Genomic DNA, 26,005 nt, shown 5'->3' with positions numbered 1-26,005 from the left:
GGCTGCCATCACAAAGTGCCACAAACGTGGTGATGGCTTAAATAACAGATACGTATTATCTCACGGTTCTGGAGGCTGGACATCCGAAAGCAAGGCGTCAGCCAGGCCATGCTCCCTCCAAGAGCTGGGTAGGATCTTCCTTCGCTCTCCCTAGTTTCTGAAGGTGGCCATCAATCATTGGTGTCCCTTGGCTCATAGCTGCCTACTCTCGTTTCTGCTTCTGCAGTCCCGTGGTGTCTCCCTGTGTGGCTGTCTCTTCATATCCTCTTCTTACAAGGACACACCAGGTGTATCAGATCAAGGACCCACCCTGTTCCAACATGACCTCCTCTTAACTAATCATACCCACGATGACCCTCTTTCCAAACAAGGTCACATTCTGAGGTTCTGGGAGTTAGGACTTCAACATATCTTTTGCCAGGGGCGGCGATTGATTAGAGATTGATTACGTCTTTAGGGGAAGGGCAAACAAAGGACAGAAGTCGAGCGTTCACACACTGATTTCTATGAGCAGATGGTAGTCAGATGAACTGGGTAGGGAACGCAGGAAGAGAATGGATTTCAGGGAGAAGGTGGTGAGTTTTATTTTGGACGTGTGTCAGTTGCCTTCCGGGCCGCACAGGCTGTGTGGGACAGCTCTGGGGGTCCTTTGACAATCCACACCTGGAGATCTAGCCGCCTTTCTGTTTGCTTCACTTCCATGAATAACCCTAATCAAAAGATCTTGTCCAGACAGAGCTGAAGAGTGGCAGAATACGCCACCCCAGTATACGCCACTTTGGCATAGGATTATTTTAAGCTAAAGACACTTGAAAAACAGAAGGTACAAAGGACAGTCTGCTCCCCGCCCCCCCACCACCACCCTTTTCTTTCTGAAAGCAGGTGATAAAATTCCCATGTGAAAGATGTCCTCCTATGCCGGGAGGAAAGAAAAATTCTGATCACCAAGGATGGGGAGTAATTCTGTCCAAACAGACCTTGTCAAAATAATTCTTACCTTCCCTTGGCCCCCCCATATATTTCAGTTACTTTTCCACAACTGTCTCCCTTTGCTCAACCTGGTATGTAAGCCCTTGGGCCTTTCTGCTTTTTGGATCTTCATTTTCCTCTGGGGGCTCCCATGGCCACGTAAACATCCACGTGCCTTTCTCCTGTTAATCTGTCTTGGTCAACTTAATTCTCAGGTCTGGCCGGAAACCCAGATGGAATGGAGGTGAAGCTTTGTCTCCCCTACAGAGCCTTTAAGGCTCAAGACCTGAATTTAAGAGTTAAGAAATGAGAGAGTCCTAGGTGAGGCAAGGTGCAGGGTGTAGCCACTTAGGGGAAGCAGACGTAAAAGTCACTGGTATTGAGGGTCACAGGACTAGCAGGTTGCCCTTGCTGTGTCAATGGCGGCCTGTGCTGCCCACTCCTCTTCACCTCTCCCGTCACTGGCAGAAGCCCAAGGTAAAGGAGCGAGAAGCTAGGACCATGCCACAAGCATACCAGCTTCAACTGCAAAGACGATACACGATTCAGAAACTTTATTATTTAGCCCAAAGACCAGGAAATCAGACACTACAGGATCGAAGACAGAAGTAACTTAAGAAGCATCCACAGCGGAGACTGGCCCAGTGCCTCTGAAAAGTATTTCAGAGATGTTAACTGTCCTTTCAAGATTCAAGATCACCAAGAAGCAACAGACTGCCTTCTCGGGTTAGCTGTCCGATTTGAACACGGAGATAATGCTGAAAAATACAAGAACTTGGTACCAGATAATGCAAAACGTATTGGTGTTGCAACGAAAAATGCAGAACCATCCATCAGTCTGGATGTAAATAACTCTGGTCTTCGGGCTGGTGCCATGGCTTTAGTTAACCTTCTTGGGGAAGTCAGGGTGACGACCTGGTCGTGCTTACCACGGCAGGATGCGGTTGCCAAAGCAAATCAAACAAAAGAGGGCCTGCCTGGCGCCTTAGATAAGACTATCTCAGAACAGGAAGTGCAGTTCTTAGGAAAGCTGCTCAAATTCTGCTATCTCTGCACCTGGAAGAACTCAGAGAGCTACAGACAAAAATTCATGAAATCATAGCAGCTGTTCAGGTGATTCTTGTGGATCCAGAGACCAAGGTGGGGGCAGTAAGGTGGGGGGGGGTGGGTGGTGGCAGCAGGAAGACAAACCAAGACCGGGGAAAGTTGGAGGATGAACATTTTAGGATTTCAGCTTTTCACCTGCTTCGTGCAACTGGGAATCACGTACACTCTGGCATGCGTTTGGAAACCCAATGCCACCTTTTCCAGGGAGGGACCCCGGAAAATTGAGGATGTTCTAGAGATTGACCGTCATTGCTTTTTCTTTAATAAAGTTCAAGAAAGTGGGGCGCCTGGGTGGCTCAGTCGGTTGAGCGTCCGACTTCAGCTCAGGTCACGATCTCACACTCCGTGAGTTCAAGCCCCGCGTCGGGCTCTGTGTTGATGGCTCAGAGCCTGGAGCCCGCTTCGGATTCTGTGTCTCCCCTTCTCTCTGCCCCTCCCCTGCTCATGCTCTGTCTCTTTCTGTCTGAAAAATAAATAAAAACATTAAAAATTTTTTTTAAAAAAATAATAAAGTTCAAGAAAGTGGGGAAAAGAGAAAGGAGCTACCAGAGTGGATGTGGAATGGGCCATCTGCATAGACATTGAAGACGCAGAAGGAGGCTCAGAGCCAGGTGCCCAATACAGCAACACCAACAGAAGTAATCATCACTAACGTTTATCGAGTGCCTACCGTGGGCCAGCACTGTGCTGAGTGTTCGCACGTATCTTCATCCCATTTAATCTTTCTTTTCTTTCTTCAGGTCTCGGCTTAAGTGGCACCCCCCCCCCAGACCCCCTCCCCGATGTAGGCCCTCTTTATTCTCTACCTCAAGCCCTTCACAGAATATACACCGATTGATGATTATTTGTTTACTTTCTAGCTGAATGAGCATGGAATGCCAAGGTATTATTTCTATCCCATTTTACATCTAAGGCAAGGTAAGTTCAGATATTAAGTAATTTGCCCAAGATCACATAGCTACAAAGCGGCATGCCTGAAACCGCAGCCCGGGAATACCTGACTCCTCAAGCCTACATTCTGGATGATACCACCTCCAAAAAATCTGCAATGGATGAGAGGAAATAACCTAGGAAGAGGACAGGGCAGAGGTGGGTGAACTGGATGATAGGAGAGCGGTAGGAACAAGGCCTTCATGCTAGAAATGGTTCAGAAGCGGCACTGGGAAGGAAGGAGGGCTCCTAACCCAAGTCCTGCCCCAGGGATTGGAGAAGTGGGCAACGAGGGGCATCTTTTTGAGAAAGCTACAGACAGAAAACTTTCAGAGGAGTAGTCAAACCCCGCAGCCTAGGTTTAAGGACCTGCTAAGCTAGACCAAACTCCCTTTCATAATTTCTCCATACTCCGTTTATTTTCTTTTAATTTTTTAATATTTATTTATTTTTGAGAGAGAGACAGAAACAGAGACAGAGCCTGGTGGGGGAGGGGCAGAGAGAGGGAGATAGAACTCAAGGCAGGCTCCAGGCTCTGAGATGTCAGCCTGGAGCCCAACGCGGGGCTCGAACCCCCGAACCGCGAGATCATGACCTGAGCTGAAGTCGGACGCTTAACCGACGGAGCCACCCAGGCGCCCCTGATTTTGAATTATAATTTGAAGCAATTTGTCAACCCTGCACAGCAAACTTTAAAGGAGTTCACTTGGCCTCCAGAGACACTGTTCTTGAGTTAATCCCAAGCTAACAACCTAGTCGAGGGTGTTAGTAAACTACACAGCTTGCCAACTAATATCAAGTCAAAAACAGAAGCAAACAGAGTGCTTGCAAGGGGTGTTGCTCAATAGGGATTTTTTGGCCTGAGGAAACTTCTAAGACACTGAAGTGCAAGGACCCAGAACTAAATAAATTTCTGCTGAGCCCTCCTGAGTCTATTCTGAACAAAGTTTAGAAGACGCAAAACAGCCACAGATCTTCTTTCTCTGTGGAAGTTTTAAAATATGGTGCAGAATACTAACTCCTACCAACAAAGAAAATCATTCGCAAACACAAAGGGCAATTACCAAAGAACCTAGAGACATGATTCTTGTCCCAGTTCTTCCCTGGATGATGCCTGTCCCTTTCCCTCTCTGGATCTCAGTTTCCACATCTGGAAAACGAGGAAGTGGAACCATATAATCTCCAAGGGACCTTCCAACCATAAAATTCTTTAACTGCTTTCTGCTCTCCTTGTTACAAAACATCCCATTATTAAATGAAGACCATTAATCATAGGTTATCCTCGGGGCCACCACCATGACTGTTCAGGTCGCACACTGAGCAAATCCAGAGGTCACCATTCACATTATATTCTGTGTAAACTATACCCCTGTGTTGGGTGGTATATAACCTAAACATCCATACATGGCAACCTTGATGATACTCTTCAATCTTATAAATATTTAATGTTTCACTTTTTATTTTCTTAATACCCATTGTTTCCCTACCATGGGTCCCTACCAGCAGAGATAAAACTACATTAATAACGATACTGAACAAAGTACTCTCAAGGATTAACTCTTGCTCATGGTTAGCATACATGTATTTAAACCCGATGAAATCCTGTGATTATCATCTTTATCCTTCAAATAAGGGATATTGAGGAAACTGCCCAGGATTCCGCGAGAAAGTGGCTGGGACAAGAATTCAGACCCACCTCTGACTCCAAAGTTCATTCTCTTTTAACTCCACTGTCCATCTCACCTGCTGGATGCTTTGGAATCCCCCCACAAACCTGACACTCTTGGGACATCAGTGAACAAGTCATTCAGTTAGCTGGAAACGGCAGTGATGCAGCATAAACACACTGGAAGGAAAGTCGGCACCCGCCAATTTCCATCCCGATCTTGTCACTAACTACAGATGTTTTTGCCACTCTGTGGGCCTCAGCGTTCTCATCTGTCAAATAGGGGTGATGGCTTGGGTCCTTTTTAGGATATGCAAGTAGCAGCAATTCCTATAGCGACAACTATTTAGCTGTTTGCATTCTCTGACTTTTAAAGTGTATTAGTCTTTTGGGCTCCAACTAAACTCCTGTGCCTCTCTTATGATGACTATAGCCACCAAGGAGAATTCCTTGTGGTCCCTGCTTCTCTGGGCCTCCCTAAGGCCACTGCTGTGCTTTCCTCCTCACCCTCAAGACCCCAGATCCGAGAGTTGATTCCATACAATTGGTAGCCTTTGAGACACTCGCTTATTATCATCAACCCTTGTTTCCTTCCCTCTCACGTCTCCAGCTTGTTGGGGATCTTTCCCAATGGATCATGCATCGCATTCCCAAAGAGGGTCGATGTGAGAGTCACGGTCCAGCAGAGGTGAAGCGTTTGCTCTTTCACAGACGCTGTCTTTTGATTTGACATCGCTCGATAGAACTAGAAGACATCTGAATGAGCAAATGCCCAAGTTTCAGACCCAGACCCAGTTTTCCCTCTCGCTACGAATGGTCAAGTCACTGTGGGCGTGATGATGAGGGTGGACACAAGTTGAGATCTAAATAAAATTAAGAACATGTGTGCATTATTTCCCAAGTACAGCTAATATTTTATGCTCCATAGTACTTGGATGCAAGATACAAACCGTTTCCTTATTTTCCTACACCAAAGTATAGCTGGCTCTGAACTCTTACTTATCAGGATGGGAAAATGTAATCCTAGTTGCATAGAGGCCCACATCCTTCTCAGAATTGTACTTGGGTATCAGAGCATTTAGGCAATCCTGAAATTTGGGGGAAGATTCTCTGTCTTTGTTCTATCCAAGTTGACAGTAAGATGCTCATTACCCAAAATGATATGGCCCATTAAAAGATGACAGCCCACAGGGTGCCTGGGTGGCTCAGTCGGTTGAGCATCTGACTTCGGCTCAGGTCATGATCTCGCGGTTTGTGGGTTCGAGCCCCGCATCAGGCTCTGTGCTGACAGCTCAGAGCCTGGAGCCTGCTTCGGATTCTGTGTCTCCCTCTCTCTCTCTGCCCCTCCCCAGCTCATGCCATGTATCTCTCTGTCTCTCAAAAATAAATAAACATTAAAAAAAAAAAGTTGACGGCCCATAGCATCCACTTCCTCCATGCCCAGCCCAGCCATAGAGACCCCACTCATCCCCAAACCCCCATGATGCTTAGGGTTTGAACCCCAGGGCTCCAACGCCACACTCAAATCAGAGGAGCTGCCCGTCCTGGAGTGCTGAATGATAACTGGCCAGGCACTGGTCTCTGCCACTCTTGTGACCACCACAGCCACCAAGGAGAGTTCTCTGCGGTCCCTGCTTCTTTGTGACTCCAGCCCAGGCTATCCAAATCCTGAAAAGAGGTATGTGATGCGTTAAGCCTAGATCGCAGGTTCACACCTTAGCTGCAAGGGAGGCTGGGGAAAAAAGCGTCCGCTTCTATAGCATCTAAACTGTGAGGCAGGTTTTCCTTCTCAGTGAGACACATAAAGGCGGGAATCCCCCGAACAGGAAATAAGAACAGCAAATGTCTACCCAGTTTCAAGCTGTGGATCTTGGGGAAACCCCTGGTCTTCTCTTAGCCTCAGCTTCCTCAGTCAAAAATAAGGATAATAATACGTACTTCACAGGGTGAAAGTCCAGGAGACAAAGACAAACCTGAGGGATTTGCCGCCCCCCCCCCCCCCCCCACCGTCTCGTGGGTATGGCAAGATTGGGAAAAAGAAGACTGGAAACCAGGAGAGAGTTGAACCCATAAGGAGCACAGCTAGAGGTGATTATGTTTTGATCATCAGGGCAAGGAACTAAGCTGAAATGCCCATTAAAAATGGGTATGGTGGGGCGCCTGGGTGGCTTAGTTGGTTGAGTGTCTGACTTTCGCTCAGGTCAGGATCTCGCGGTTCGTGTGTTCGAGCCCTGCATGAGGCTCTGTGTTGACAGCTCAGAGCCTGGAACCTGCTTCGGATTCTGGGTCTCCCTCTCTCTCTGCCCCTCCCTCCTTCTCAAAAATAAATACACATTTCAAAAGAATTCTTTAATAAAGAAATAATTAAATAAAAATGGGTATGGTCCAGGGGCACCTGGCCAGTTCAGTTGGCAAAACATGTGATGCTTTACCTAGGGGTTGTGAGTTCAAGCTCCAGGTTGGGTGTAGAACCCACTAAAAAAATTTTTTTTAAGAAACAAATAAAAGCGGGAATGGTCCAGAAGTTATTCCATTCCAACAGTTATCAGTGAGCAAAGAGGATTCTAGAAAGCATCAGACTTAAAGAAAGGAAAAAGAGAAAGAAACAGATGCTCTAAAGTGGGACACACTGTGCATAGGAGCCAGGAGAGAGGAAAGTCAAAAGATGGGCAGAGGTCATCTTGCCCTAAATCAGAACCCAGTAACACCTTGAACTTTTCACTGAGAGTTCCAAGTCACCTGATCCTCCCACATGCCAGCAGGCTGGCCGGTCACCAAGTCACATAGTCGTGAGTACAGTAAGAGTAAATAATTAAATCTCTGTGTCTTTGCGTTTTGTGCCTAAGTTCTCTCCATGTGAAAAATAAACCTAATGCGATTTTTCCCCATAATCGTGGGCCTCTTCTCATGTTCCAGATACAGAAATAAATACCAAGTGGTTATGAAATATGGTTCCAAGAAGAACATTAATAAGCTTGTTTACTGGTATTTTTTAAATCTCTGCAATAATCTGAGCCCAAAAATAACAAGAAAACTATAATTACACACAATGAGTGTATATATGTACGTGTGTATGTGTTTAAAAAAAACTCCCTACACAATTCTTTGTTACCATATATTTATACGCCATAGTGATAATATACACAAACTCTATATAAGGAGGGTGAATTGGTAGAATCTTTCCAAAGCGTATTTTGATCATATATATTAAGTTCTTAAAATTCATATTCTTTGACCCACCAAGTCAACACTTAGGAATGTGTCTGTCCCAACCAAAATGTACAAAACGTTGGATATGCAATGACGTTCCTCTCGCGGTGAGTTTTAATAATGAAAATTTCGGGGGAGGGTAAATGCAAAGATCCAGCATTTTACTGAATGATTAAAGTCTTTTCTATGTTATAGCCTGGTGTTTTTCTTTAATGTGGGGAAATACACGTAATATAACAATTTACCATGTTAACCATTTTAAAGTACATCAGTAGGAAGAGGTAGGGTTATTATTGTCCCGCCATGGGGGTTGGGAGGAATATGTGTGGAACCCAGGTGATCTAGTTAGATCCCTCTGGACATCCCTTAACAGTTGTACTGTGAAGGGACAAGTGCTGTCACCCTGGCCTGAGAAGGATATAAAAACAGGGAGGGGGACAAAACAGAAGAGACTCATAAATATGGAGAACAAACTGAGGGTTGCTGGAGGGATTGTGGGAGGGGAGATGGACTAAATGGGTAAAGGGCATTAAGGAATCTACTCCTGAAATCATTGTTTCACTATATGCTAACTAACATGGATGTAAATTTTTCAAAGTAAAAAATAAAGTTAAACAATAAAAAAAAAACATATAATTGAAAATCATGAGTTAAATGGCTGCTAAAACTGTAACATTCTACTATGTGAGTTTTTTTCTTTGCTTTTCTGTGAGAAAAGTGCCTGGCATTGAAGTGCTCAATAAGTGTTAGCTATCATCATCAAGATTATTTCAGGCTTCTGTTACTGGCAATTGAACCCAATTTATACTTGCTACAGCAGCTATTAAAAACTGTATTTACTGGGGCGCCTGGGTGGCACAGTCGGTTAAGCGGCCGACTTCGGCTCAGGTCATGATCTCATGGTCCGTGAGTTCGAGCCCCGCGTTGGGCTCTGTGCTGACAGCTCAGAGCCTGGAGCCTGTTTCAGATTCTGCGTCTCCCTCTCTCTGACCCTCCCCTGTTCATGCTCTGTCTCTCCCTGTCTCAAAAATATATAAAACGTTAAAAAAAATTTAAAAAAAACTGTATTTATTAAAACTATTTAAAGGCCAGGGAATCTATCTGGTGGAAAAAAAAAAAAAACCATGTTATGAAACTATACAGTATGACTCCAATTTTAACAATTAGATACATGCATAGAATGCATAAAAGTGTTAATACTAATGAATTCTGAGTTGTAGGATCACAGGTGATATTTCTTTTCATTTTTAATACTTTTTTAAGTTTATTTATTTTATTTGTAGAGAGAGAGGCAGAGAGAATCCTAAGCAGGCTCCGCACTGCCAGCACAGAGCCCGAACTCTGTGCTGTGGGCCTCGAACTCAGGAACCACGAGATCATGACCTGAGCCAAAACCAATAATCGGACACTTAACCGACTGGAGCCACCCAGGTGCCCCTGTTTTCTTTATAGTAAAGAAATTATTTCGGAAATTAAAAAAAATTTTTTTTAATGTTTATTTATTTTTGAGAGACAGAGAGTATGAGCAGGGGAAGGGCAGAGAGAGGGGGAGACACGGAATCTGAAGCAGGCTCCAGGCTCCAAGCTGTTAGTGCAGAGCCCAATGTGGGGCTCGAACCCATGAACCTCGAGATCACGACTTGAGCTGAAGTTGGATGCTCAACCGACTGAGCCCCCCAGGCGCCCCTCGGAAATTTTTTAAATACATGCTGGACACTTAGAACTACGAAAAATGTTATTTTAAGATATTAAAATGAGGCCAAGATATACCAAGTAATTTTTTCTTACCTTAAGCAAATTCAAGGTAGCAACCTATGTGCTAATAGATTATCTAAGGAATATGATGAACACATGTGCATATTCACAGTGTCTTCACCCTCAGAGCAGAACTAGTGAGAGCCAGAGGTTATAAGAACCTGAACACAACTGATAATGTGTACATAACGCGTGTGCTCCAAAATTCCCAACCCACAAATAAGGAATGTTTAAATCTTCCTCAGTCTGGGGAACTTGGCCTGTTGCCTACTCATTAGTGAGAAGGCTCATAGGAAAATCAGGCATGTCTTATGAAATAAATTTAAAAAGCATGCTTCTAATTGACTGTTTGCCCATGGAGACAGAGGCCCAGGGCTAAGCACTGTCTGTGACAATCATCTGAATTCAACGGTTATCCCAGTAAAGTTAATCTTGATATATTGACGCAACGTTTGGGTTCTGCTGATGGAGACAGGCTCATCATTCCAAGGCCTTAGCACCTGGATTTTGTGTTTGTGAGTCTCCCTCTAGCAAACAGCACAACTCACTCAGGCATGACGTCTATGCTACGGCCCGTAAATCAAGAAAGAGCAGTCTCAGGATCAAGGAAATTCATAGTTGTATTATTGTACGTTTTGGTCTTCTTTGTGCGGTTCTGAGGATACTACCCAAGGAAAGTGGTTTTCTGACATAAATCCCAATAAAACATAATTTCCTCCAGAAGCAGCACAGTGCTCACAGACCATTTTCCGAGATTAACGTTTGGTCTTCGAAAAAATTACCAGTCCTGGTATTTTGTGTGCTCGGAGTGAAATGTGGTGCTTTTATGGCAAACCGTCCACCTCAAGCTCCTGCTGGCTGAAAGACGCTGGCTTTCTCTGCCTTTCCCAACAGCATCTTTTTTGAGGCTCTGGGATTCTAAAACACAAAAGATCAAAGGGGCACTTGGTATGTGAAGCCGAAAGCAATTCCAGTTAGTAAATATTCACACCTCACCTGCTCCTATTATTTCTCAAACATTATGAGTAATGACAATAATGGCTAACATTTAGAACAGCCTTCATGGGCATATGCCACCTGTGCAGTTACACAGGGCACCACACTCAAAACAACCTTGCACTTGGGGGCGCCCGGGGGGCTCAGTCGGTTAAGCATCTGACTTCGGCTCAGGTCACGATCTCACAGTTTGTGGGTTCGAGCCCTGCGTCGGGCTCTGTGCTGACCGCTCAGAGCCTGCAGCCTGCTTGGGATTCTGTCTCCTCCTCTCTCTCTGCCCCTCCCCCACTCGTGCTCTATCTCCATCTCTCTCTCAAAAAATGAATACATTAAAAAAAAAAAAAAACCAACCCTGCACTTGGCTTAGTGCTCTGCTATTGTCTGTCATCTTAATAATTTTTGAATATTTTTTTTCTCTACTCTTTCTTTCTTTCTTTTTAGAGAGAGAGTGTGTGCGTGTGTGCGAGCGAGGGAGAAGGGCAGAGGAAGACAGAGAGAATCTTAAGCAGGCTCCACAGTCAGCATGGAGCCCGATGAGGGGCTCAATCCCTTGACCTTGGGATCACCACCTGAGCCAAAATCAAGCATCAGATGCTCAATGAGCCGAAGCAGCCAAGCACCCCTTGTTTTATTTTCTATGAAAACGTTAAGTTCCATGTTTTTCACCCCTGAATTTCCAGCATCTAGCACAATGTCTGACACATGATGGGTAATTAATAAGTGTTTTAACAAACTGTGTCCAAAGCTTCTTGGAAAACATAAGTGCAGGAAAACAATAGCTCTGCTACAGAGCAGAGCCGACCATCACCACCGTTGTCACGTAACTGCTTTGGATTGAAGCAAAAATAATGCTTTTATTGCCTTTTATAAAGTAAAAGTTCATATAATCAAACAGTACTTGAGTTCCTGCTGTCTGTTTGACATTATGCTACATGCCAGAGGCATTTTAATAAGTGATCCCTCATCTCCAAAAATTGAGTCTGATAGAGCAGGGAGTGGTTCTCAATGTCTGGTAGGGGTCCCCAGGACACTTTCAAGGGATCAAAACTATAGTGAACATTATTTATCTTTTTCATTTGCACAGTCTTTCACAAGCAGAGAGCGGAGCTTCCCAGGGGCCACAGGATGCGTGATGAAGGACAGTGGGCTGTGTGCTTGTGTGTTAATGCACCCTAAAATTTCCTCTGTTTTAAATTCTAGTTCAGTAGGGGCGCCTGGGTGGCTCAGTCAGTTAAGCGTCCCACTTCGGCTCAGGTCATGATCTCACAGTCTGTGAGTTCCAGCCCCGCATCGGGCTCTGTGCTGACTGCTCAGAGCCTGGAGCCTGTTTCAGATTCTGTGTCTCCCTCTCTCTCTGACCCTCCCCCGTTCATGCTCTGTCTCTCTCTGTCTCAAAAATAAATAAACGTTAAAAAAAAAAATTAAATTCTAGTTCAGTAAATATTAGTTAACTGTAACCCACACAAACAAAACCCTTTGGGGTCTTCCATAATTTTTAAGGGCGTAAAGAGATTCTGAGACCAAAAAGTTGAAAGGACTATTGCGACACAGGCCGTTAGCAACAAGGGCTAGCTGTGGATGACAACGGAGACTAAAATGTGAGGTTTGCGGTCCAATCAAAAGGTTGAGAAGGGCCTTTGATCAAGAGGCAACAGGGTGGGCAGGTGGAAGAAGGGTGTGAGAAGGGTGTGAGCGAGGGGCAGCCCTGGCACAGGCCCTCTGGGAGTGCACCCACGGCGTGCTGAAAGCCCTGGAGAGGCAGGCCCACCTCCTCTCAAGGACACACACTTCCTTCCCTTTCATACTCAATACCAGCGGCTGATCAGCAATCTAATAAAAGCCAGGGCATTACTTGGACCAGACAGGAAACCGTATGGCAGTCTCTCTCAAGTCTAAGGTTTAAAACTCCGTCTAAGTTGGCAATAACTGTAAAGTTTGGCGTAGGGGTTAAAACGGCTGTTTCCTGACTTGGGGTGAAGAGAGGAAGGAAAGGAAAAACCGCTGCAAGGCAGAAAAGGGCGGGAAAATAAAGCACCAAAGAAAGAAAGAGCGGGCTTGGGGGAGGGGAAAGACACAGCTCAAGAAGCCAATGAATGAGACCGAGGCTGCCGCACGTACCCTAGCCGCCCGCCTGCGCAGGCGTACGTCGGGTGATCTCGCGGGAAAGAACCGTTGCGGGTCCAGGCGTTGCGCCCAGGTAGGAGGGGGGGGGGGGGGGGGTGGAGGCGGGAGTGAAGTCTCGCGAGAAGAGGAGGTTTCGTAGCGGAGCCCTCTGGCTGAGCGTCTGAGGATCCGCCGCCGGATCCGCGGACGGTTTAGTGAGCCCGTTAGTGCCCCTGCCGAGACTCACGTCGCCGTCATGTCCCGCTACCTGCGCCCCCCCAACACGTCTCTGTTCGTAAGGAACGTGGCCGACGATACCAGGTATGTACGAGGAGGTACTCCGGGCCTAGCCCGGGAGGCCGCAGGCGCTTGGGGAGGACCCGTGCGGCGGCGGCGGCGCGCTGGGCCGGGGGAGGGGAAGCGCGAAGATGGCGGGTCCCGCGCGGGCTTTCGGGCCCAACTAGGCCGCGTCGCCGGCTCAACCGCCTCGTGGGAGCGAGGGCGGCGCCCCTGGTCCTCCCAGGCAGCGGCCGGGAACGCGGACCGCGTGGCGCGAGTTCGGTGCCCCTCCCCCTCCGCAGCTCGGCCTCTCTTCCTCCCCGCTTCCTCTCGGCGCGTCCAGCCCCCGCCGCGGCCGAACATCCGCTCCCCATGGATTTGAAGTTCACGTTCCTTGGGGTACACGCCCCCTCGGCCCAGAGATTTTTTTTTCCCGTAGTTAAAAAATCGCAGCGAAATAACGGGATCGGGGGAGGGGCGTTATGGCGAAGCATTCGCTACCCCTTTTTTGTCGTGTTACGTTTGTGATTTTTTAAAACATTGGAGATGTTTAGAGAAAGAGAATGTCGAAAATTGGGAGGTAAAATTATTCCAGTAGGCCCTGCGAACTAGCTCTTCTCATTTCCCGGAAATATAACTGGTCACCCTTCGAGAAATGAGGTTTAGGAAGCATCTACCATTTGGGCCTTGATAAGCTAAATTGGATTAATCCAGTCCGTGCCTTTGTTCTCACCAATTCCCTTAATTGCTTGTAGTCGCCGTCAGAATTTTTTGGAACAGATCTTATCACAAGGAGAGACTGCGTTTTCACAATCACTCTGACACCCCCCACCCCCACCCCCACAAGTCAATTTTATTTTGGTAGCCTTGTGATTTACATTATTCTGTCCTAACTTTAAGTAGGAAAGTAAGCAGTATTCTAGCGTCCAGAAAAATTCCTCCTTAGGACATTTTGACCTTTATTATTTAAGGAGTAACATATATTTTTGTGCCTTTTATTTTTCCAACTTTTGTCTACCTCCTATCAAGTGTCTAACCCTGTCTCTATAATTTTGGGGATGAAAGTGATTGGTATTTTTTCAGACTACTAATGTTGGTTTGATAGTGTAAGAAAAAAAAAAACACTAATACTTAATACAACCTAATGTTACTGTACTCTCTACGAAAAATTAAAAGATGTGGTTAGAAACAATAGGTAAACTGTGACTAAGTTTCCTTAGATGTGTTTTCCTGTTATAATGTAAAATAGTAATGGGTTTTATTACAAACTGCATTATCTTCCAGAATCTTGGATCTTAGCTTTCCTTTGTTTTTTGTATGTTCTTAAAGTTGGCTCTTGATGTTGAGATTTAGAAAGCTTGTCTGTTTCAGGTAACCCAGGGATACATCACAGCCCCTTTCGTTAAATGACAGATTACAGAAAGTTATCTATTTCTTACAGAGACATTCTTTTAAGGGAGTGAACATAAAAATTGGGGGTCTTTTTATGATGTTTTAGGTCCGAAGATTTACGACGAGAATTTGGTCGTTATGGTCCTATAGTTGATGTGTATGTTCCACTTGATTTCTACACGCGTCGTCCAAGAGGATTTGCTTATGTTCAATATCCTTTCTTCAGATGGCTGATTAGTGAGGGGTGTTGAAGTTTGAAATTCAAGTTTATGTAAGAGGTAACATCTAAAAAGTAGTTTACTTTTGTCCTCTAATAATAAATGTTTTGTCTTCAAATTTTTGAAAATTAATTATGACTCACACATTGCTCTTAATTATTTCTTAAAGTTAATCCAAAAATAATAAAATATTTAAATTCCCATTCATGCTGCTGAAACTCAAATCAATGATTATAATATGTGATTTAAATTTGAATACACTCTGGTTGCTACCACCTTTAATGTAAGTCAAAAGTTAATATGTTCTTGTGCTTAGCAATTAAAGTTTGGTATTGTCTGTTAATTTGAATCACTTGATCAAAAACAAATTGTATAACAATGAGGTAAACTTCTTTAATATTGTCCCCTAATTTGCTGTCCTCTGTTGTTACCTCAGAGAATGTAAAGCTGTACAGTTATGGCGACCCCAAAGAGAAAGCATGAAAGAACCTTTAGAGTAGAATTCAACACTTAAGGCAAGTAGACAAGCCAAAGACCTCTTAAGGATCAGGCTTGAAGAGAAGGGAGAGTTTGGGAAAAGAAAAAATAAAGAAAAGCTGGAAGAAGGACAAGCCTAATGGGAGACAAAGCCTCGCTTTATCTACAAAAGGGGGAAAAGGTTGTTTTTCAAAGTTAAAGATAAAGCCATCTGTCATATTTGGCCAAGCATCTCATGACAAGTCCTTCTGACAAGCACTTAAAGAGTTAAAGGTCAAGATGAAGTTGAATGATGGCCAAGATTAAAGGAGTCATACCTGATGTATCCTACAGAATAACTATTTTCCTTTTTTTTTTTTTTTCTTTTTTTTTTAATGTTTGTAAGCAGTTAATTTTCAAAACTATTCTGGTTTGGTCTAGTGACAAAACCTGTAACTTGATTTATGTGGGCCTTTGATGTTGTGATTGTGGTCTTGTATAAATGCACTTTCTCTTAGATTGTCAAGTTAAAGTGTATCAGGATGTAATGTTGTTAAGCTTAAATTCAGCATATTTTTGTTTTGGGCCATATGGTCAGATGCCATAGGGTAATAGGCAATGCTCTTTGGAGTAGCATGAGGTTCTAGGGTCAGGCTAACTCCACAGAGCCGTGCTTAAAGGGAGACAGGTGCTCGCACTGGGACCTCCTTAGAAACAACTCTGGTGGTCTTGTAAGGTCAAATCCACTGGAGATACTACCTGTTTAGAGATTTTAAAGTGGCTGCTATGGGCACACACATACTCTTGACTTCTAAACTTAGCTCTGTGAAGTCTGCTGGTCCTGCACTGCTTTAGCACATACGATCAGTTGGCTCTGAGTGGATTGCAGAAGGCCTTATCCCTGCTATAGGTACCTAATCAGGACCTATGGGAAGTCATTCCCTGACCCAGAGTTTTAGGTGACATTACTTCCTTCAGTGAGACAGCAAGGGTTTGGGCTGTGGGTGTCAGACTAGGAAAAGTTCTTCCTGTTAAATTCATTGGGTCTCTTGAAACTTAGCAGGGGCCCTAGTGAGACTTAGGGGAAATGCTGAAAGCTGCTATTTCTACAAAGCTAATGATCAAGGACAGTTGGGGGGATTGGTTGCAAAGTTCTGTTACAGAGAGGTTAAGAGCTATATTTGGCTTGGTTTTTTGTTTGTTTGTCTATTTTTAAAAGGCGATGCTTTCTGGCTTACAATGCTGACCTGCTTTTACTTGGTTTGGGGTGGCCTGGGAACCAGGATCAACACTAGTTTGCCTCAAGAGTATGTGATACTTGAGCTAGAAGAGAGTTGTCATCTAAAGGAGGATCATGTATTTCATATACACAAAGTCTTTCTATGGTCTTAAAATAGTTAAAAAGAAGTAGGTCTCAGGATTTTGGAAAGATCCCAAGTACAGATTTCTCCATAACTAGCATCAGAGTGATATTTGACACTTCCCAATTAGGCTTCTCTTTTGTATATAGTAAAACTTTGCCATGGTTGATTCAGCTCAGGATTCTGTTTTTGAGGGTAGACCCAAAGAATGATTTAGATTTACTCTCAATAATTTTTACACCTTTTAATTTTATCCTTTAGAAAGTAATTGTATTCTGCATCCTGGGGTAATAAATAAAGTGGTATACATGTTAAGCCAGCTTACTCTTTTTAATATTTTAGAGCCCAAATGCATTAACCTTGACAGGTGTTGAATTATAATAGTACTGAAGGTTCTGAACTCCCTGTCAACCTTTTTCGTTTCTTGTTGAAAGTCCTATGACTTAGACTTGGGAAAACCTCTCCTCCTTTAACATATACATAATATATTCGGGAAGAGAGACCTGGGAACGGGCAGTGGTCCTTAATTCCTTTCAGAATGAAAAATAGGAAATCTGGTGAGGTAGACGTTTTAGTACTTGAAATAAACAGATATTAGTATCAGTCTTGGAGAGAGTATGTCTCATCAGCACTGTTTTTTAATCAGCCTAAGATCTACACTCTTTGTCTCTCAAGTTTGAGAAATATAAATGGACACGTTAGAATAGTAATTTTTAGGATAGAATGAAAATCTACACTCCAACTTAACCTAGGTCCCTTTCCAGAGCTTTTATATCAAACACTGCTCTGATTTGCTTGGCTTCCGTCAGAATGGTGGTTTTAGGAAAGGAGCTAAATTTGGACAGAATAACTTTGTAAAGCCAAGAGTTGTCATAGTACTATTGCTGACAAGGAGGGAAGAGGGCAAGGCAGCTTCTCCAGTCAGGGTACCAACAGTTCCTGGGTCAGGTTTATAAATGTTACCTTGAAGTTTCTCAGGTTGAAAACCAGTCCCAAATTCACTTCTTTGCAGTAAGCTATATGTTTAGTATTATGGTTAGGGCTTTTCAGTCCAGGAATCTTTAGAAATGGTCTGTTATTTCTTGACCGCATGCTTTTATAGTCTTTGCATGGGTGTAATATGCTTTTGGTGTAGCGATGTCTTGACGATTGATTGATTGATTCTATCTTGATATCCTCAAATGGATAGCATACCAATCTTTCCTGTATAGTATAAGGGAGACAGCTATGTGAAATAATAGTGTTAGATATATCTGAGAAAAACAGCAAAATAAATTTGAAGTTAATTCTTTTGTAAGGTAAGGTATATTATGCTTGCTTACACAAGAACTATTGGCATTTTCTTTTTTTCTTTGAAACAAAAACATGAAAAGCGGTTTTGGTTTTATTTTAAGAAATTTTTGTTTTAGCATACAACAGAAGTGACATTTGTTTTTCTTTTTTGTTTTCTAAAACTTAAAACTCAGGAAAATTTTTTGATAGGATTACTTGGTAGTTCAGCTATAACAGATCTTATTTTAATAATTTTATATATTCACATGTGTTTTCAAATGTATGCTGTAGGAAATCACAAGTGCTTTAATGCTGTCAAATATCTGTAGCTGAATTAACCAACCTAAGTTAAGTGAGATCTGGATGATTTTCTAGAATAATGTTGAGAGATTGTGAAATATTCCAGACTTACCAACTGAATGTTCACTCGTTATCAAAGTATGCAAAACTTCCCAAGCCCCTTAACATTTAGCACATTTGAGGATGTACGTGATGCCGAAGACGCTTTACATAATTTGGACAGAAAATGGATTTGTGGACGCCAAATTGAAATACAGTTTGCACAGGGGGATCGGAAGAGTAAGTACCCTTATGCCTATTACACGTATAATACGTCATTTTTAAAACAGTGCTTTGATGTTTCTTATTGGAAGTATTTGCAGTTTGTCTTATTTAAAATCTAAAAAGATCTTGAAAAGATAGAGTAACTCAGATACTTTGCAGAAAGGTAGAATGTGAAAATCAGAATGACAGAAATTGGACTCTGGCATGGTTAATATTCTGGGGATGGAATTAAAAGGGAAATAATTTGGAAAGTATTAGGTCTTTTCAGCCATTTCTCTTCATACAGATTTTCAAGGTATAATTGGGTATTGTTGTTTGTTTTATTTTTTTTTTTAATGTTAATTTTATTTTTGTAACAAAGAGAGCACAAGCAGGGTAGGGGCAGAGAGAGAGGGAGACACAGAATCCGAAACAGGCTGTGTGTCATCTGTGCTGACAGCTCAAAGCCTGTTGTGGGGCTTGAACCTATGAACCATAAAATCATGACCTGAGCTGAAGTCAGACACTTAACCGACTGATACACCGGCACCGTGGTATAATTGGGTATTTGTGTAGGTGTGTGGCTGTGGAAATGAACGGATAGAATTAAACAGATGATTACGGAATTACTAGAATCCGTTTTACATTAGTATGTGGTTTTATTATGCAGGCATGTACTAGGTGTTAGCTGCATGCTAATGAGGCTGGAGTACAGGCTTCAGAGTCAGGTAGACCAGGGTTTAAATTTTGGCTCAACCATTTTGTTACCTTAGGCAAGATAGTAAAAGAGATGAAGGTGCCTGGGTGGCTCAGTCAGTTAAGTGTCTGACTTTGACTTTGGGGCTCTCTGCGCCGCCCCCCCCCCCCCCAAATAAACGTTGAAAAAAATTGTTTTAAGTTAGAGGTGAAAATAGCTGCTGAAGAGAGGAGCGCTCAGACACAGGCTATAATTCTCTGGCTCTTGGGTTGGGTGATGGGTCCTTCAGTATTCACTGTGTTATTTACTTAAACGCACATATGCATTTAGTATCCATTTCATAGAATTGAATGAGATAACATAGGAATTTGAGGACTGTCCAGGGGTGTGGGTGGGTCTAAGGCATCCAATAAATGTTCACTCTTTTCTACTTATGTTGTGATCTCAGAACCCTAGATCCATATGTTACTGCATTTTGATGCTAAAGCATTGTCCATAGGTTACCAATAAGTATTTTGTCGTTGTTAATTGTGTTTCTAATAAATGAAAAACACGCAAAATAATTCCAAATTAGTATATGGTTCAAAGTCATTTTGTATTTTAATTTGGAATTTTTTTTAAATATGGTAAATTTTCTCAATGTTGAAATAGTTGGCATATTTTTAGACAAGCTAGATGGTGAAAGGTCTCTGAAAGAAAATAGTTGGGAAGATATTTGAGAGTATCATTTTTAACCTAAAACAGTGTTCTTATAGACTTCCTTGGAAACAAATACCTTTTCCAAGATTAATAGTCTCACATTTAACCTTGACACAGATTGGGGGTATAAGGGAAGAGAATGCAGACATTTTCCCTATAATTTGAAGACTTAAAATACTAGGTTAGGTTTCAAATATCTCTGTTTTCTAAATCTCCGTTCTGTGTATTTCATAGCTCCAAATCAAATGAAAGCCAAGGAAGGGAGGAATGTGTACAGTTCTTCACGCTATGATGATTATGACAGATACAGACGTTCTAGAAGCCGAAGTTATGAAAGAAGAAGATCAAGAAGCCGGTCCTTTGATTACAACTATAGAAGATCTTATAGTCCTAGAAAGTAAGTTTGATGTGTAGTACAGTAATCTGTCAGAAAAGATTTGTTAGCTTTTAATTTTTTTTATCTTTTTGTACACTTTAATTATATACATTGTATGCTTCATTGAGACTAAAATTATTTTAGTGCTTTATTTTAAAAGTTTTATGGTTCAGTTTTTTTAATTAGAAACTTGAGAAGAGTGTAAATAGACATTTGTCACTGTTTGCTTTTTCTGATGTACTTTTTAGCAGTAGACCGGCTGGAAGACCACGGCGTAGCAGAAGCCATTCCGACAATGATAGGTAAATAACTTTGCTTTGAAAACGACTTCTACATTTTTCAATTTCAGAGTGAACTTTTGCTCTAAAAATAACAAATTTGATTAACATAGAATCTAATTTTTACTCTAATTGTATCTCTCCTCTGTTTTGAAAGATTCAAACACCGAAATCGATCTTTTTCAAGATCTAAATCCAATTCAAGATCACGGTCCAAGTCCCAGCCCAAGAAAGAAATGAAGGCTAAATCACGTTCTAGGTCTGCATCTCACACCAAAACTAGAGGCACCTCTAAAACAGATTCCAAAACACATTATAAGTCTGGCTCAAGATATGAAAAGGAATCAAGGAAAAAAGAACCACCTAGATCCAAATCTCAGTCAAGATCACAATCTAGGTCTAGGTCAAAATCTAGATCAAGGTCTTGGACTAGTCCTAAGTCCAGTGGCCACTGATAGTATAAACCTTGATATTTTTAGGCATGTATCATTCATTTACTCATAGTTTGGTTTACTTAAATTATCAGGAATACAATGTTGCAATGATGCTTAAAAAAACACTTGTCAGTTTTCCCTGTACCAGGCAAATGGTTATAATTAAAATGATATGCTGTTGAGAAGCCACTCTTAAGAGTCCAGTTTGTTTAATGTTATGGGCAGCTACCAATTTGTGGTGTCTCTGTATATTTTTGTAAAGATTCTCATTTTTTATGCTTGAAGTATTGGTGAAAAGATGTTGGTTGACCATAATTTGCAACATTGTCTTATTAAAAATAAACTTTCATATCCATATTTGGTAGAACTGTTAACCTAGAAATGTAGCTTGCTAATAAGATAGAATGATACAAAAGTGAGTTGTAGCCACAGTACAACACTGACTGATCAGACACATTTAGGTTCAGGGTGGACCTTTTTGTCTTGTTGAGATGTTTAGGCCCGTGATAATAATAGTTAATTTATGACAGCGTGGAATAGTTCTTTTGTTAACCCCACTGTCTTGGGGAATGATGCCAACTGGGTTAAGTAGGATTTGGGGCACGATTGAGTGTTTTTGACCGAAACATGGAGCCTTCACTGCTTTTTTCTGTTTTCTATGAAGAGTTGGAACATATAAACACGGGAAGAACTCAAACCTTAAAATTTGAGCAGGACAATGATGGCAGAAATAATTTCAAGGGAAAAAAAAATGCTCTCATGTAGTTACTCTAAACTTTAAGGAGCATTGTTGGTCGTATTGCTTAGTTTTCTTACTGCTGTTAAAAAAAGCAGCAAGTAAATTGTTTCAAAGTAGGTTTTGTTTATGCATATGCATAGTGTAAAACTGAATTTTGATGCTTCTAGCACTCGGTCTGTGCGTTTGTATCAAAATTTGCCTGCTACTTTATGAAGGAGGCTTGTTCTTCACACTTCAGTTTATTTCATGTGAGGCAAGTTGAAGGAGAACACTCCCACTCTAGGTGATTCTGTGGTGCCATGAAATTTAAAATATTTTGGAAAAAGAATTTTCAGTAGGAATCTCATCTCTTTGAGTTTGATTATCAATGTAGTACCTGGCAGTACCTGACTAAAACAAAACAAAACAACAAAAAACCAATACCCTAACCATTTATAATTTTTAGCATTTCTCTGAGAGATCTTTTGGGGACAATAAAAGGGACATGTCCAATCTCATTTCAGAATAAAAGCTAGCATCTCTAAAATTTTAGATTGCTTGCTTGCAGGTATAAGTAAATATTGTGGGGAAACGATTCCTTTTAGAGGATTACTTTTTTTGATTTTGGTTTTAGTAATATAGGCCTTGCCTGTAAAGAACAAAAGATGGTTTTTAAATACTGTTTGTGGAATGTGTTTAAAGGATTGATTCTAGAACCTTTGTATATTTGATAGTATTTCTAACTTTCATTTCTTTACTGTTTGCAGTTAATGTTCATGTTCTGCTATGCAATCATTTATATGCACGTTTCTTTAATTTTTTAGATTTTCCTGGATGTATAGTTTAAACAACAAAAAGTCTATTTAAAACTGTAGCAGTAGTTTGCAGTTCTAGCAAAGAGGAAAGTTGTGGGGTTAAACTTTGTATTTTCTTTCTTATAGAAGCTTCTAAAAAGGTATTTTTATATGTTCTTTTTAACAAATATTGTGTACAACCTTTAAAACATCAATGTTTGGATCAAAACAAGACCCAGCTTATTTTCTGCTTGCTGTAAATTAAGCAAACATGCTATAATAAAAACAAAATGAAGGAAATAATGATTAACTGGAATTATTATAGTTTTGAATGAGATTCTAAAATAACAGTGGAAACAATCCTTTGTAGGTTGAGGAATATTTTTAATCACAGTGTTGCACTAGGCACAACTAACTTTTACTTTGGAAATGATAGAACTTGCCAGAAAGGTACATCTTTTACATACTACTTAAAGATTCCTTATGTAATGTCAAAGTTGTTTCATGATTGCTTATTAAGCCCCTTGGGTTAAATAACTTAGAGATTATTGGTAGTATTAAGTATTAAAATGAAATTTGAGTCAGCTAAATTGTAAGTTTATATTTTCATTATTGAATGGACCAATAATTCTGCTCTTCCTTGTCCTAAACAAGATGCGTTGGGCCTTATATTAATGGCTTGATTTTAAATATGTTTGCATTGAATGTCAGTGAGCAGTTAGTATATTAAGTGATAACCACGTTGGGGAACTGATTTAGGTGTTTTATGGTTTGAGTTCTAGCTACTTACAATGATAACGATAGCCGATATTTAGCATTTATGATGTGCCAGACACGCTACTAAAAATTTTGTGTTAACTCGTTTATTTTTCACAAAACCCTTTGAGAAAGATATTGATTTACCCCATATCGTAGATAAGGAAATTGAGATACAAAGAAAAGGCTTAAAAAAGGCAGATCGAAGCTTTGAGCCCAGGCCTGGTCCTTCGTGACTTTTTTTTCTTTTTAATGGACTGTAATTTGAGAGAGATAGATTGAGGAGGTGGATAGCCCATTGAAACTGTTCTCAGTCTTTGTGTAGAAATAGAAGGCCTGATGATTTCATTTTTATTTATTTGTGTCACTTAAAATGACTCACATGGTTTCCTTTAGAACTTTTTGTTACTCCTAAAGTGACCTACCTAATGAGCTTCAGAAGGACTAAATTATAGTTGAACCCAGGATAGGATCCTGCTCATAGTTGATGAGGATCCTTACACAGTGCTTTAATTTTGGGCTACTTAGTTCCACAGTTCTGGAGTATCCACTGTGTGTCTGGCACTGTTGTCACTATTAGAGTAGATCATATCAAGACGCAGTGAGGACTGACACTTCACCTCTCTTTTTACTTAAGATCTCTCTGCATTTTGTTCTGTTTTGTTTTGTTTTGAAGCCAAGTAAGCAAGAAGAAAAATGACAGATAATGCTTCAGTGAGAAAGGAAAGGTGCTACATAGAGTATGAGCTGTTAAGTTTACAACCCAGGGAAAAGACCTGGGAACTATTGTACTATTCTCTTGCAAATTTGGCCCAGTAAGCTGCTACATCCAGTTCAACTAACAAAATCCTGTATACCACAGAGAAGAATAAAGAAAACCAAACTGACAAACATCCTTCTTTTATTTAAGACCAAACTGCAGCTGGAATACCCAGTACAGTTCTGCTTACTACACTTCAAGAAAGATCTGAGAAAGCGGAAAAAAGAACCAAAGAAGGGCAGTTCAAGCGACCAAAGGGTGGGTGGAAGGTGCTGCAGTATGAATACTGTACGAATATTTTGACTCTGGTCTGAAAAGATAAAAGAATGTTATCGAAACTACATGGAATAATTGAAGTCCCTTCAAGTTTGAAAGTAAGCATTTTAGGACAAATAAAAAGAAATTCAACTTTGTACTTGTGGAAACTAATCCCTAAATCTGAATAGGTTTATATTGATTCGTGGGTAACAGGTCCATAATAAACTATTGGAAACTAGGATGTTTGAATATCAAGGAAGACAGCCATAGTCTCTTACAGTGCCTCTATTGGTCTGTCTCAAACTGAATTGGGTGAGAAAAGGTATGGTCCAATATAAACTTTTTCTTGGTTATCTCTTAAAGTCAGTTCCATTTTCGCTATTGGCAAATCTTGCCTTTGTTTATTCCAGTGCCAGTGTTTTTCTGCTTAATGGTTTGCTTTGTTGGCATCTGAGTTTATTTACTTGTATGCCGTGTGCAGTTTACATCTTACACTCTCTTTTCCAGATAAATTCCAATTAGAATACTTGACATCTAGCTAAGAGGGTCCATCTCTTCTCACCTCTGTCCTAAGTCAGTATATTCAGCAAACATTTATTTACTGAGCCCTTACTGTGGGCAAAAATTGTCCTGGGTAATCGGGGAGAAAAATAGAGAAAATTGACTTAATAAATACCTACTGAGCACAATCTAGTCAATCATTACAGTATGGCCTCATTGTTTTGAGGTGTATTTTTCGTAACGATATTTTACACCATTCATATCTTAATGTAATTATAAAACCCAGAATACTATCAATGATCATTTTGTGGTTATCTGCCATTTAAAAGTATCCAGTATTTCTGTTTGCATCCCATTAATACAAATAATGAAAAAATGATGTTTTAATCTGTAATAAACTGATTCATTGTGCAGTGACTGTAATATACTAGAGTTATATTAAATTGTTAACTCTGCCTCCTCAAACACACATTAGGAAATAATCCCAAAAATAAGTAACTTTGCATTAGATCTAAAGGAGACTCTGGGTGCTATAATTAGATTATTTTGAGGCAGACAGAGAGCTGTTATCCCAACTGATTTAGTGTGTTCTGTAATTGAGAAAATGTTCACCAGATTATACTTTTTAGTGATTTACTTGTACATTTTATAGGGGACATGTTCTGTGTATAGTGAATAAATAACTTTTATAGTATCACAAAAATGTTTTGGATTCCTTAGTTCCTTATTAGGATATTAAGTTTGTTTATACATTGATTCTTCCATCACTCATACTTGATTTTTGTCATTTCTGCCACATATTTTAAGTTGTTCGTGTGAAGTTCTTCATCTAAAAGTATGGAAGTGTTTAAGCCTTTACAAAAAAAAAATTTTGAAAGTTGCAGAATATACATAACGGTTGGAGATATGAAATGTAGGTATTTTTATCCGTTTGATTAAAAAAATTTTTTTCAAACTTGCCTAAGATCACACAGCAAGTAAGTGGCAGATCCTGTGTTAGAGTTAACGGTTTTTTCATTTGGTTCCTGTTTTGTGCCTTTTTTTTTTTTAATCAAATGGAAGATTTTTTATAACTTACTAAAATTAATATAATGGAATCTAGAGTTCATGCAGAGGGAAGATTTAATAGATTTATGGAAAAGATTTAATATCAAAAAGTATTTTGTTTGTACTTTGTGGATGAAAAAGAGGTTAAATGTAACCCAAGATCTCAAGCTATTGTGACTCAGGCTCTCCATCCTGGCTTTCCAAATTTCAGTTGCATTGTATTGCATTTTGACCATATTCTTGTTTACAAAATCCTGAGATACTTTGAAAGGAGGAGGCTGTGATTTGAGACAGCACAATGATAGTGGAGGAATAACCTTAATGGCATTTCTACCAGGTCAGAGCTTTTAGGAACAAACTGTTGTCATTGATAAATGAAGTAAGCAACCTACTTGTTTTCGTTCAACTATTGACATAGTTACTATAGAAA

General features: G+C 41.0%; 1 protein-coding gene, 1 long non-coding RNA gene and 1 pseudogene across 8 annotated transcripts; 2 read left to right on the top strand and 1 right to left on the bottom strand.

Annotated features, from left to right (window-relative positions):
• The first annotated feature begins 554 nt into the window (after positions 1-554).
• Positions 555-2,301, top strand: LOC122228560 (annotated as a pseudogene).
• A 7,938-nt stretch (positions 2,302-10,239) lies between these two features.
• Positions 10,240-12,867, bottom strand: LOC122226364. Its single transcript, XR_006205594.1, has 2 exons — positions 12,752-12,867; positions 10,240-10,555 (listed from the first exon to the last, which is right to left on the bottom strand). It is a non-coding gene; the product is annotated as an uncharacterized LOC122226364 (long non-coding RNA).
• Positions 12,868-12,976: 109 nt separating this feature from the next.
• On the top strand, positions 12,977-24,184 carry SRSF10 (serine and arginine rich splicing factor 10). 7 transcript variants are annotated; one of them, XM_042949386.1, is made up of 7 exons: positions 12,977-13,057; positions 14,514-14,618; positions 18,190-18,293; positions 19,888-20,050; positions 20,278-20,331; positions 20,465-20,566; positions 23,920-24,184. In XM_042949386.1, the coding sequence occupies exons 1-7, from the start codon at positions 12,993-12,995 to the stop codon at positions 23,978-23,980; spliced, it is 654 nt and encodes a 217-aa protein (XP_042805320.1). In that variant the 5' UTR covers positions 12,977-12,992; the 3' UTR covers positions 23,981-24,184. The 7 variants fall into 7 exon arrangements, with proteins under 7 accessions (XP_042805320.1, XP_042805316.1, XP_042805318.1 ...); XM_042949382.1 differs by lacking the exon at positions 23,920-24,184 and adding an exon at positions 23,686-23,913; XM_042949384.1 differs by lacking the exon at positions 20,465-20,566 and having other exon boundaries at positions 20,281-20,331.
• The last annotated feature ends 1,821 nt before the right edge of the window (positions 24,185-26,005 follow it).

This window comes from Panthera leo, chromosome C1 (assembly GCF_018350215.1).
Source record: "Panthera leo isolate Ple1 chromosome C1, P.leo_Ple1_pat1.1, whole genome shotgun sequence".
Lineage (NCBI taxonomy): Eukaryota > Metazoa > Chordata > Mammalia > Carnivora > Felidae > Panthera > Panthera leo.
Note: the sequence above shows the minus strand (reverse complement) of the source record. Positions and strands in the feature narration are given on the sequence as shown.

Coding starts and splice junctions, on each gene's coding strand:
- SRSF10 (XM_042949380.1), top strand. CDS start 12,993: ATGTCCCGCTACCTGCGCCCCCCCAACACGTCTCTGTTCGTAAGGAAC. Junction 20,051..20,277: donor AGATCTTATAGTCCTAGAAA/GTAAGTTTGATG, acceptor TGTACTTTTTAG/CAGTAGACCGGCTGGAAGAC. Junction 20,332..20,464: donor AGCCATTCCGACAATGATAG/GTAAATAACTTT, acceptor CTGTTTTGAAAG/ATTCAAACACCGAAATCGAT.